The sequence below is a fragment of the Indicator indicator genome, chromosome 13 (genome assembly GCF_027791375.1).
Source record: "Indicator indicator isolate 239-I01 chromosome 13, UM_Iind_1.1, whole genome shotgun sequence".
Classification (NCBI taxonomy): Eukaryota; Metazoa; Chordata; class Aves; order Piciformes; family Indicatoridae; genus Indicator; species Indicator indicator.
The window spans coordinates 24621918-24635695 of NC_072022.1; the positions used below are offsets into that span (position 1 = coordinate 24621918).

At 42.3% G+C, this 13778-nt stretch overlaps 1 protein-coding gene across 1 annotated transcript in view; it reads right to left on the bottom strand.

The window, feature by feature from the left end:
- Positions 1-13778, bottom strand: part of FNDC3B (fibronectin type III domain containing 3B) — a 181991-nt gene that overhangs the window by 40094 nt on the left and 128119 nt on the right. The window contains exons 12-20 of the mRNA XM_054385962.1: positions 12851-13025; positions 12189-12275; positions 9900-10038; positions 9307-9378; positions 8643-8761; positions 7752-7857; positions 5315-5487; positions 2683-2796; positions 700-849 (exon numbers count right to left, since the gene is read on the bottom strand). Coding sequence (XP_054241937.1) covers positions 700-849; positions 2683-2796; positions 5315-5487; positions 7752-7857; positions 8643-8761; positions 9307-9378; positions 9900-10038; positions 12189-12275; positions 12851-13025 — 1135 coding nt within the window. The remainder of the gene's footprint in view (positions 1-699; positions 850-2682; positions 2797-5314; positions 5488-7751; positions 7858-8642; positions 8762-9306; positions 9379-9899; positions 10039-12188; positions 12276-12850; positions 13026-13778) is intronic.

Below are 13778 nucleotides of genomic sequence, written 5' to 3' on the forward strand. Positions count from 1 at the left end.
ACTTTTCCTTTATTTTTCAGTAGACATAAAGGAGAAATATGCTGCAATTTTATTTTCATATCTGTATGAAATATATTTTAGCTCTCTTAGTGAAAATGACCAAAAAAAGGGAAAAGATCAAAGAAAAAGGATTCATACAGAGACTCTATAGGAGATCCAGTCTTAAAAATCTTGGAGACAAAACAGTCAAGACGAGGACTCACTTTTGGGCAGCTACCATTGCCTATATACCCAAGAATTCACCCAGCTGGTTTGCTTTATTGATAAATAAAACAGATGTTGGAGTTTATTCTTTAAACTAGGAGAACCTTCAACATCTAGTTGGGAGGTAGATGTTATTTAAATATCTCATTAGATAAAAAAAAACAACATTTTTTTGGAAATTGTCTGAAACATTATTGTTTTGTTTCAATAACAGGGGCAAGGTGGCTGTTAAAAGCCTTATTCACGAAAATAAACCACCACACGATGCGAGACAGCAGTTTTTTGAGAGCTAAAAGTTACACCAACTCCTTTGTTTATCACTCTGAACCCTGCAGAACCTAAACTGCTCAGTTATATAGCAACAGTCTGCAAAAGTACATTCCTTCTGCCTAACAGGGCACATAACTTCACAGTGGCTAATGGTAAAACCACAAACGCTGTGGAAGGAAACTCTGTTTACATCTTAAGATTGCAAAGCACACAAAACCTCCATACCTGTAGCCTACAGCAGTAATGTGCTGCTGCTGCTAATTCACCTATTTCATAACAGGTATCTGTGCCACTATATGCAAGCTGGAGAGATTCCTCCTCTTCTCCCCACTCTAATCTGTATTCGGAGATGTCAGCACCAGAACATTCAGGACTCTGCAACACAAATATTTATGTGGTTCAGGTCAGAAATAAGTACTGAAGATCTCTGTGTTTCACTGGGTAAGGAATAAAGTAGATGGGATGGAAACAAAAAACAAAACAAAACTCAAGCCTTTATTTTTAAATGAATAGGCCATTAGTGCTGCAAATGGAAAGGCACTGCATCAGTGTTCCCTAATAGGTTACTGAAACAGGCCAATTCTGCACAAAAATTGCCTGATAGAAATTCAGAGAAATGAGAAAGTGTACACAGTTACTTTGCTTCTCATCAAGACACTCGGGAATAAATTCTCTCTGCTGGCTTGGCAGAAGCACAACCAGGGAGAACACAAAAAAGCATCAATCTAGTGCAGTGTAGTGCAGTGAGCAGCACAGCTGTGGAAGAGCTGGCCTTCAAACCTGAACCTTTTCTCCTGGTACTGAGAAAAGAACCACCTCAACAATCAAACTGCTGGAGCTGGTCCAGAGAAGGCCATGAAGATGATCAGAGGGCTGGAGAATCTCCCCTGTGGGAACAGGTTGAGAGAATTGGAGCTCTTCAGCCTGGAGACCTTGTAGTGGCCTTGCAGTACTTGAAGGGGGCCTAAAAGAAAGCTGGGGAGGGACTTTTTACAAGGGGTTGTAGTGATAGGATGAGAGGGAATGGACTGAAGTTTGAGGAGGGCAGGTTTAGACTGGATACAGAGAGAAGTTCTTTAGAGTGAAGACCATGGAACAGGTTACACAGGGAGGTTGTGGATGCCCCCTCCCTGGAGGTGTTGTGTTCAAGGCAAGGCTGAATGAGGCCTTGAAGCAATCTGGTCTAGTGGAAGGTGGAACCTCCCATGGCTGCAGGGTTAGAACTGGATGACCTTTAAGAGGTCTTGTCCAACCCAAACTGTTCTATGAATCTATGACACATGGCAAGAGCTCATGTGAGGTTTCCAGTGAAAGTCACCCATCAGGATAATGGTTCACAGTATGGAACATGGAAGTGAGAACCTGGGTATGTTAAGGTCCACAAAAATATTCCTATGGGATTTGTATGTCCTCAGCAATCCATAACATTAAATTCAGATCATCACTTTTATACAGAAATGCTGTTAGCACAATCGATCTATTTGAGCATCTTGTGAACATGAATGACTTGTTTCTCAACAGGGACATCCTTTGGTGGAGGGTCTCAACAGATGCATGGCTCAAACAGCCTGACACAGGGCTAGGTTTTCAAAGAAAGTCCCTGACAGATCTACAGCCCCACTGCTCCAATATCACAATGTTATTTGTGACAACATCCTTTCCTTCCTGCCTTAATTACATACCATTGTTGTTATTTTTAATGACAGTTGCCAATTCCTCAAGTGTTTCAGCCAGGACTTAAGAGTCCAGAGAAGGAACATACACAAATTGAAATAGAAGGAAATACTTGAAATGAGAGAAACAATTTTTGAGGAAAAAATGCTCCTTTGTAAGCATCTGTGCAAAGTTAATTTCATTTCAGAGACTTCAGCCAAGATCAAATATTTGCCTTCACAATTCCACCCCAGAACACTGACATGCTAAAAGCTTGCAGAGAGCACTTCTACCCAAGCAGTGCTCTATCATCTGATGCCAGCGTAGGAGGTCTTGTGTCTGGAATCCTGGTCTGAATGATTCAGGATCAACTTTATGCAGTGCTTTCAAGGGAAAAGTAGAGAAGATGATTTTCTGCAACAGAAGAGTTTCATCATACAGTTTTCTTGCACAAACAAGGCAGTTCCAAACCAGTGAATATCTCTCAAGTTTTGTGGTGACCATACTGGTTTGGAAAAGCAAGATGAAAATGAACAATCAGGGCACCTGACTTACCTCCCAGCTCACAAGTACACGCGTGTCAGACAGAAAGGAGAGGGAAGGTGCTCTGCACTGGCCAGGTGGTCCTGCTGCCGTGGTGACTTCTGTAGCTTCTGAAAATGGCCCATACTAGAGGAGAACAGGTTGTCTGTGCATTAATATATAAGCACACATCCATCTCACACTGCTCAAAGGCTTTCCAAGAACAGCACATTATCTTTTTTGGTGCAATAAACTTTCTCAAAGATACACCAGACTTCCAGCACTCCACATCAAACACCAGAGTTCAGCAGGAGACCATGTGAAGTTAAAATGTGAGGTAAGCTCAGGCAGCAGCAGACAGCACTTACATCCTTCCTGTGCAGCAGTGAGTGCCTGTGAAAGCACAACCCACCTCCAACTAACCCAAGAGTGAGAATGTCCACCCAGCAATGGAGTAACCAAGGTGCAGGTTGTGTCCTTCTACCTTACCTCAAAGCATTATGTTCACATCCTATGCTGTAACCTGGCATAACTGGATTCTTGTAGATATAAAGAGAACAGCAGCAGCAAAGCCCATATTGGAGTCCAAATCCATGCCACGCTTTAATTATAAAAGGACAGGAGGTGATGGAGCTCAGCCTGGGTCCAACGTGCAGGGGCATGCTGCCCACATGCTCTGTATGGCTTAGCTCCGCAGGCAGCTACGCCAACTGCTCAGACAACTTCTGAGCCTTTGGGAGGACAGTAATTTAAATGCATATTAGCAAAAGAAAAGGCAATTTTCAAGAGTCTGAAAAACTGGCTTCAGCCAGCAGAGCGAGGACGGGAGGGCTAACAGTGGAAACAGCCTTTCTGAAGGCTGGGAGTGGGATAATAAAGTTCACTCAGTACATCCCCAAGCTAACTAGAAATTATTCTCCAGAACAAAGGAATTTTGCTGGAAGCAATTAGAGGAAAACCACTGACACTTACTTACTTTGGAATGCAATACTAGCAAGGATGGAAAAGAAAAAAAGCCACTACAAAAGTTGAGCTACACTGAAATTATGAACTCCAAAGTTCCTGACGCAGACCTGTGCTGTTGAGAAAGGCTAACTCTGATCACTGTTTGAATGACAAAGAATGCACACTTCAAAAGAAAACAGAAATAATGATACAAGGATGATTAGGGGACTTGAGCAGAGAGACTGAGATCCCTGAGGCTGTTTAGTCTGGAGAAGAGAAAACTGAGAGGGGATCTGATCAATGTGTATAAATATCTCAGGGGTGGGTGTCAAGTGGAGGGGGCCAGGCTCTTTTTGGTGGTTCACAGTGATAAGACAAGGAACAATGGGTTCAAACTAGAACATAGAAGATTTCACCTCAACATGAGGAGAAACTTCTTTCCAGTGAAGGTGACAGAGCACTGGCTGCCCAGGGGGGTTGTGGAGTCTCCTTCTCTGGAGACTTCAAAACCCACCTGGATGCGTTCCTGTGAGGACTACCCTAAGTGATCCTGCTCTGGCAGGGGGGGTTGGACCTGATGATCTCTTGAGGTCCCTTCCAACCTCTGATATACTACGATATTGTGATAATCTTACTTACTGACTTCTGCTCTTTTCTTTAGCAAATGGGAGGAAGAAAGGTGTTTGCACCTGGTAAAGAATATCTTCCCCTTGTTTGCATCAGGTGAAAAAAACCTAACCAAACCCAAACCAGCCCTCTCATTTAACAAAGTCTGGGACTAGAAATGCTTTGCAACTTTAAACACTAGTTTAGAAAAAAAGGAAAGAACAGAAATAGAACCAGAAAAGGGCAAGGTATCATATATCCAAAGCTACTAGGTTGGCAATGGCTTCCATTTCAGCAAGTAAATCCAATCTCTTGCATATTTAATTCATTTTTCACACAAAAAAATCCCAAACAAACACCAACAAGTGAATAATTCAAAGACAAAACAGTTTTAAGTTTTGCATATTTTTCTAAGTTTAAACAGAACTTGTTTCTAGAAGTGAATAACTTTAAGCCTTTGTGTTGTCATTGGCATACATTTGCTGCTGCTTGGGAATGCCTTCAGAAAAACCCTTTGGGAAAGACTCTCATAAAGGCAGACAGAACCAACCCAAACCCCACTGAATCAAGGAGATCTCACAACAGATCTCTGTGGACATCAGATATGATTTCTGATGTATTTGGGAAGGCAAACCTTCTGAGGAAATCATGTAACAAAAACCAAACCAAAACAAACAAAAAAAATCTTGTTCTACTTAAAGCAACGAAAAAATCAGTTAAGAATACAAGCTCTCCTCAAGATATATCAATGCTTGAGGAAAATCTCAGTAATCATTTTCACACAGTTAAGATTTAAGACATGACCAAGAAATGCAGTGGAAGGGGAATAAACCAAATTCCACCTTCTGTCTTTGAGCAGGGATTTTGCACATTGTGGTGCAGCTGACTTTGGCCAGTCAAATCATTCGTAGCTGAAACCTCCTTTGAAAACGGTACCGGATTCCAAACTGCAGGTCTTCCTCAGAAGTTCCTGTAAGCACTTCCCACTTCATCTCTTTTTGCCCATTTCCCTTTCACTTTTCTGATCACAGCACTGACACAATCACTTTCCGAAACCACCCATCTGAGGCACAGTGAGTAAAAGCCAAAGCCTGCTCTGGCCTGCCACACGTACCCCACCATCATTCAGAGCTCTCACTCTGAACCGATACGTTGCTCCAGGAAGAAGGTTGCCGACAGTGCACTCCAGGTCAGGTCCATGATACACTTCAGAAACAACTTCTTCAGGTTCTGTCATTTCCACACTGTACTCTGAGACGGGACAGCCACTTTCTGATGGAGGAACATCTACCAGGGAATCATAGAATTCATTAATAATGTAAATATGTATGCCAGGAAGATGAATTTTTTACTTCACATACCATACACACTTCAGCATACACACACTAGCAACAATGGCTTGTCTTTGCCACAGATGCCTTACTTGCAATATCTCATCCATGTACATGGCTGATATTTTTTCAAGCAAATAAGTAAAATGACTCTTAGGCTTAAATAATCACCAGGTCACATCATCACATGGAAAATCATTGTCTTCAAGGCAACGATCTGTCAACCCGGGAAGTTGTGTTCGATGCCAGGAGGCACCCAGCTACTTTTTCAGCAGAACACAGAATCACAGAATGTTAGAGGTTGGAAGGGACCTCCAGAGATCCAGTCCAACCCCTCTGCCAAAAGCAGGGTCATCTAGGGTAGTCTGCACAGGAATGCATCCAGGCTGGGTTTTGAAAGTCTCCAGAGAAGGAGACTCCACAACCCCCCTGGGCAGCCTGTTCCAGGGCTCCGTCACCCTCACTGTCAAGAAGGTTCTCCTCATGTTGAGGTGAAACCTTCTATGCTCAAGTGGCTACCATCCTCACTGTCAAGAAGGTTCTCTTCAGGTTGAGGTGAAACTTTCTGTGTTCAAGTAGCTACCATCCTCACTGTAAAGAAGGTTCTCCTTATGTTGAGGTGAAACCTTCTATGTTCATGTGGCTACCATCCTCTTCCGAGGATGAAGAAAAGCTGCTCAGCTTCTTTCCCCCAATATTAAAGGCAGAGTTGTGTGAAAAAAAATTTAGTCGGGGGGCAGGAGAAAAGGTACAGAAAACTACACAATGAGTGATGAATTCCCCCCTTCTGGGACTGCAGGAAATCAGGAGGCACATGGTGGCTGTATGACCCAATCTTGGGTGCTGGCTGTGGCTGGACACAGGCTGAGGTGAGTCATGTAAACTCCAAAACTACTACTTGTATATGGGATTTCTGGCAAAGCCTCACTTATGCCCAGTCAAAGTACAAACAATTGCCATCCTTCAAACTTTCTTTGTCACACTACTAACATTTAGGAGATTCTAACTCTCTGTACAGTAATTCAAAGCCCTGTGTTTCACTTGGAATAACCAAGTGGAATCCATTTTTGGGAAATGGAATTTTTCTGTGCCTGTATCTGTTTTGTTACGGACAACTTTTTCCCCATAAAACCAATGTTGTCTGGTAAAATTTGCATGTTGTACTACAAGCTAATACCACAGAGTCAACCTTTCTGGGGCTTTTGAGCATCAGTGCTCCACCATAAGGGGTACAATTTTTCAGGAAGCAGCTTGGTATCTTGGATGCACACAGGTGAATATTTTATGCTGGTGTTGAGATATACTTGACAGTTAAAAATGTTACTGCTTTAGAATTTAGCTCAATTAATGATGCCACAACCAGTCATGGATACTGCAAGACTATCACAGTAAAGAAAAATCTGTTGGATACTGGCATGTGTGTGAAAAATATGGTTTTTATGATAGCTTAGTGTCACATCCACAGTTTGCAAGTACTTTGCAAAATTACAGGTGTCCAAAGGACTGCATGTGTTATAATGTGGGTCAGGGTTTAAATGTCACCCAAAATCCTCAGTATGTTCTAACTCAAATTTATGAGAGAAGTCTTAGAAGTAGCAAAACCCTTCTGTTGAGTCAGTATTACAAAGGCATAATGAGATCTTGACCCACATGCTGGTTTTGCAATAAAAGGGCATTATAATATAGCTAAATACTTTATAGCCCTGACGGACAGGTCTGAACAAAAACAGAGGCACACTATCAGTGCTAAAGGACAGCTGAAAGGCAGCTAACCTCAGAAATCAAACACAAAGCCCCAGCAGTCAACGAGAAGTTGCACTTCTGACTTGCACAGACTTGACTAAATCTAGAGAAGGGAAGATTTAAATCAGACATTCGGAAGAAGTTCTTTACTATGAGGGTGATGGAACACTGGAACAGGTTGCCCAGGGAACTGTCCATCACTGGAGACATTCAAAGTCAGACTTGATGAGGCTCTGAGCAACCTGATCTAGTTGGGGATGTCCCTGCTTACTGCAGGGTGTTGGACTAGATGACCTCTAGAGGTCCCTTCCAAGCCAGTGCATTCTATGCTTCTATAACTGGATCTTGCTTTTGACTTCCCAGAGAAAAGAATACACTTTCCACAAGGTCTAGTGACAGAACGAAAAGCTGAGGCAAGTTTGGCAACTAGTCATCAAGACTAAAGCTATTCAGCAGTGAGATGCTCCCATGGCTTACCCCACTGTAGCTGGACTTCTTTGTGCTTTGGCTTTCCCAAAACTCGTGGTGGTCGGCAGGGTCCTGGTGCAACACTTAGCGTACGGACAGGTAAACTTTCAGAACACTGGAAGAGAACAGGAGCTGGAGTTAGCTCTCCAGTAAGATCAGTGCCTACAAAGTGAGAGTGGCACAAGAAATTGTTTTCTACAACAACCACTTAAAAGACATTTATATAAACAATAAAGGATAGGAGATGCTATCAAGAATGTTGTGTACAAATGCAATTAATAGAGTTCTTTCATTAGCATACTCAAAGCTGTAGCACAGGAAACACTGATGGCCAGTGTGGTGGGGTTCTTTAATTTCAATTTTCTTGTTAGTGAAATAATATCAAGGCCTAAAGTAGTCAACCATAAGAAAAGCAGGAGGAATAAAGTGTAGGCACTGACTGTAATGATTTTAAATCAAAGAAGAAAGTGACAGGAAGCGGTGGCTGAAAAATGATGGAAGCCAAACATTTAAAGAATTCAGTCACATGAAAGGCAATTAATTGTCACAACAAAGTACCTCTAGTCCATCTCCAATCTCCAGGCTTTTGCACATGAGTGCCACCCCTCTCAAGGAGCTAGCTAGATCAGATAATCAAAATGGTCTTTTCCAATGTAAATATAAACACTGAAACTGCATCTCACTAAACTACAATTTGCCTGCAAAGAACCAACCCATCAGGTACACACAGGAACCTTCTAAAATTCAGCAACTTGCACCATGAGACTAACTGCCATCGGCTTTACTGTGCTGCAGGACAAAACACTCACCTTTGAAAAGCAGGAATCTTTTAGCAAAACTAGCAGAGAAATTCCTGAGAAGCATAAACCCACCAATCCTTATTGCTCAACAATACATTACCTGACTGTGTCCACCAGTGCTGATACAGCAAGCCCGGAGTTTATACAAAGTGCCTGGTTTCAAGTGAGTACAGGTATATTCTGTAGCTGATCCACTATATGCCACCTCCCACTGATTTGCTAAAAAAGAAAACACATCCAGGTTTAGAGAAGTATAATGCAAGAAGTTTAACTACTGCCTAGGAGGAGAGAAAATCCTTAATGTGGTCTTCCTTAAATTATAAAATTCAGGGAAGTCTTTAGTGTTAATATTACTACCAATATTATTCCCACTTAAAGAAATACCTATACAGATAAAAAAAAAAAGTATTTATTCTTACAAATTATTCTAAAGTATATTAAAGACAGTATATTGAACAGTAGGTTCAGCCCTAAAACCCTAAAATTCCACCAGTCTTAGAGAAAAATAGCATACTTCAAAAACAACAACAAAACAAACAACAACAAAAACAAACCAACCAACCAACCAACCCCCAAACCAAAAAACACCAAGACACAAGCTCCACCAAATCCAACCCAAACTCTCCCAGGAACTCTGCAAGTAACTCAGTTTCAATCATATCTGCAGCATTAGGGCCTTAATGATAACAACAAGAGCCCAAAGGGTCAGAATATTGTAGTAGCCAAAATGGACTGAAATGAGAGGAAATTTGTTTCGAGTTTACCTTCTGGACTTCCTTGAGAAATCTCTAACAGATACTTTAGGATTTCTGAACCACCATTATCCTGTGGTGGATCTGAAAAAACAAGGCAAGTTGTCAGCAAATCAAGATTAGGAGTAAAATGTAACAAACGGATTACAGAATCTCCTTTCTCCTCTTTCTCCTCCACAAACTCTCCCCACACTCACTACACCAAGGAATTTGTAGCAGAAGTGTGTAGCAGATGTTAGTTTTCAGCATGAGTCACAGTAAGGCTGCTGGATAATGATGCTACAAACAACATGTATGGAAAAAATATTGAAAGAGATGCAGCATTAGAGGCTTGCAGCCTAACTGATGCTACAAAGGGACACGAAATGGAAGGTGAAAAGCTTGAACGCACACTTGAGTGCAAGTTAGTCAATAAAAGAAGCAACATTTTGGATTCTGGAAACACAAGAACCTCCACACATCTTTTAAAATAGTTAAAAAAAAAAAGTTGTTAGCTATCAAAATGCATTCAACTTTGGACTGAGAAACAGCATGGAATTTTTTTTTTTTTTTAACGTATTACAACCCCCAGAAAATCTGTACTGTGACAAACTGGACTGGCTTACCCCACTTCACACTAAAGCCATGAGATGTTATTGGCCCCTTAATAACAGGTCTGGTTGGAGGTCCTGGCCTGTCTGGGCTTGTTGTACAGACCAGCACTTCACTGGGAGAACTCTTTCCTTCCACGTTAGAAGCAAACAGCTGAAACAAAACCACAAGAAGTTTACCACTGCTTACTGCAACTGCTTTTCTGACAGTTCTGCATGAGACTCCTTGCAGTGATTGCACAAACATCATTAAACTGGAAAGTATGTCAGAACCCAACAAAGTGTGTGGGACTCTACTAACAGATACTAGACTGTTTCTTTACAAACCACACCGATTTCCCCCCCTCCCTTTAGTACCAACAGATTATGACATGTGTCAAGATAAGAGCACTGCTGCTTCTCCCCTTAAAAAAAAGTCACATGGCAAATTGCATAAAGGATGAAAGGATATAAAGGATGAAAATGCTGACAATAACTATGCTATTTTTGTCTCAGAGATATTTTATACTGCTATTTAAAATACTAATTTGGAGTAGCAGTGACCACGCAATTGAAAGCTTGAGCAGCAATAACACACGAACAAGAAGCACATAATCTACAGCCATCAAAACAAGCAGGACGCACACAAAGGAAACTTTCTCAGCCAAAGACTTCATCTCCACTCAAGAACACCTTCTGCTGACTTCAGGGAGAAGTCTGCAGTACTGAGACAAGACATGAGGGCCTGGTCAGGAGATGAAGCAGATCAGGATCGTACAAGAAACCACAAACAGTTCAATGTTTGGTGGCTGCTGAGAACTGCATTAGCTCATGCTAGTCTCTAGGACAGAGATCTGCTGCCAAGGAAGTGAGTAATAAAATATGGATTACAAACGTTAATTGTAAATATAAGCTAGCAGAAACTTTTCCACTTGGGAAGCTCTGTTATTCTCAGGAGCAGCCATTTCTATCTTCTCTCCTAATGCAGGCACATCTGAGGGAAACAATTTGCAGTTTTTAATGTTTCATTTGAAAGCAGGGCTGCAGAGAAGCACTAACCACCCTTTTCCCTCAGGCAGCCACAGCAGCTTTTACAACACTAAGATACAAGGCACCACCTTTGTGCCACTGCCACCTTTGACACCACTGCAACTTTCCCCTTCAAGCTGATCTAGCGTGAGGTGTCCCTGCCCATGGTAGGGGGATTGGAACTGGATGATCCTTGAGGTCCCTTCAAACCCTAACCATTCTATGATTCTCTAGGTAGTTCTTCACACAACCTCACAAGCTCTGCTGTCCCACAAAGGAGCATCTGCAAAGTTGTTTTCTGTGAGTCTTTGAGGAAAGCTTTTTTAATACAGAGGCCAAATGCTTCGAATCGACACAAACTAAGGCCGACCTTCTCCCAGCTGTGCTGTTTACAAACGACACACAGATACTTCCAGAGGTGGTTTCTGTGTGGCAGTGTTGGCTTTTCAGACAGCCAGCATCTCGCTACCTCCAGAGGGACTCAGCACTCCAGCTGGTGTGGCCCAACGCCATCTTGTGGAGCTGTGCTCCGCTCCGGCTTCTGTGTTGCCACAGCAGGATGGATGGACAGATGGACAGCCAGCCTGGCCCCAGGGACAGCCAGCTGGCCACACTGCAGCTGTTTTTCACCAGATGGTAAAATCCACACCAATTTCTCCTCGACAGCAGCACCCAGCACTTGTGCTGTTCTGATGGCTTCAGCAGCAGTGAGGCAGATGACTCAATTTTGTATTTGCAGAAAGACTTCAGAGGATCTTTTCCAGGGGGGAAACTGTTTTTAGGAGCACCCACAGAGCAGGAGATACCAATACTTGCTAAAAAAACCCCCAATACAGCAGCTCCAAACCCAGCCACATGTATGTATGATATGGAAAAGCTTCAATTCCTGTGTGTCATGGGAGGACAAGCCCCTGAGCTGGGGAAGGAAGCTGTTTGCTTCTTGCAGTGTTTGCTCCATTGTGTAAATAAGTTTGGTTTTGTGACCATGGATTGGGTTTTTGGGGAGCAAAGCAGCTGACTACGACCTCCTTGTGCCCTGAGCCACACTTTTATAACATCATACCTGACAGTTCATGGTGCTAAGAACTCTGCTTTTTTCAAAAAAGCTGAGCAACGAGCATCTCCTGTGATTAAAGTAAAACTAAAGCTAGCAGTTCAATTTATTAGGTCACAGTATAAAGTAAATTTGTGTTTGATGACTCAGTTTTGGAGCTGGTACTAATGAGTCCCTACAGTGCCTGGAAAAGAAACCAGTACATAAAATACTGAGCAGTGACGAGAGGAAAAACATTTTACCCTGAATTTATACTGTGTGCTTCTTCTGAGATTCTTCACAGTACAGGCTTGCTCCTCTCCAGTGTACTTTGGGTGAAACACACTATCCTAGGAAAAACAAAACCCAAACAAATTCCTGTTACTGAGGAAGAGCTCTCTGCATGACAGTCTGTAGGCAGAACACATTTCAGCAAAGGGCCTTTACAGTCCTGTGCTTTGTTAATTATTATTTATTTTAAGCTGCAAGGCCACAATAATTTTCCTTCTAGAAGGATGTTGCAACTGCCCTGAATAATATAACCACGCTGCAAAATGAGCACAAACCCAGTGGTGACAGTTTAACACGTTACAGAAATAGAAGTGACAGATGACAGAACACAAGCAGACCACACAGCAGTGAGGAGGACACAGCAGACTGAACTGGTTAGGACAAGCTGCCTTATGCCTTACAGACTCCTGGAAGCTTTGTACAGTAATCACGGGTGACAGTGCAGATTTTTAGCTAAGGATTCAGAATTCTACTGTGGAGCAGAACAAATCACACAGCTCTGTCCTGCCAAGTACTCAGCACTCCTAAGAGAGCCTCCTAAGCAGCAACCCACAATCTCCTCTGTGAGCTTGAATTGATAAATGAAAACTCAGCCTAAGTCATTCAGTGTACTTTATAATGACATGGTACTTACATTATCTTCTTCCTGAATTTCCAGGGTGTAGGAAATCACTTCCTCTGGTGTGCATCCTTCTACTTTATTCCACTGCAATGCAATCCACGTAACACCAGCTCGAACAAGCCTTGGTGCAGAAGGGGTCTGAGGAACATTACCTGCAGTGTAGCATACCACCTCCTGGCTGTACCCACTGCACAGAGACAGAGAAGCAGAGAGGGAGGAATACTATAAAACAAAGCAAAACTGAAGGAAAACAAACCTCAGTGTATTTAGAGAAATAGTTCATATTTTTAGAAAATCCAGACACTATTCAAATGGCCCAGGTGGAAAAGATGAGCACCCATAACTAAGAAGAGGAAAAAAAAATACAGGGTTTTATGTGTCCTCAAAGACATTTCTATGGATCTCATCACAAAAATACAATGGCTAAAAAAATTACCATACTGTGAGGTAGAGGAAAACCTCATTTAACAAAGGGGAACTAAACCACAAGAAATAAAGCCCCAGGTGTTCAACTTTTAGATGTTTAACTTGAGATGCAGTTTCCAGCTTTTAGAGACTCAGAATACAATTTCTATTTAAGCTACACCTCTGAGAGTTGGGTGCTTCAGTAGATGTAGTCCCACTGTTTCAGATGTTCTCCTCCAAAGAAAGCAGGGAAAATTTAGCCAGTCATGAGCACACATGCCCAGCATCACGCAGGAGCTGTCTGGTGCAGGCACAGGTACCTTCCAACCCTCCAGGCTGCCTCTGCTCCTTTGCAACTCCACCCACCCAAACTTTTTTACATTTTAAGCTGAGTATAAAGTTGCTCTTTTGCACAGTTCAGATTGCAGCCAGAGAGAGATGCATGCTTTCATCTAAATCCCAGCCTGTGATGCCTCGAAGTGTATCAAGCTGTTTTATCAAGCAAGGGTAGGAAGAATTCTCTTAAGACTCCATG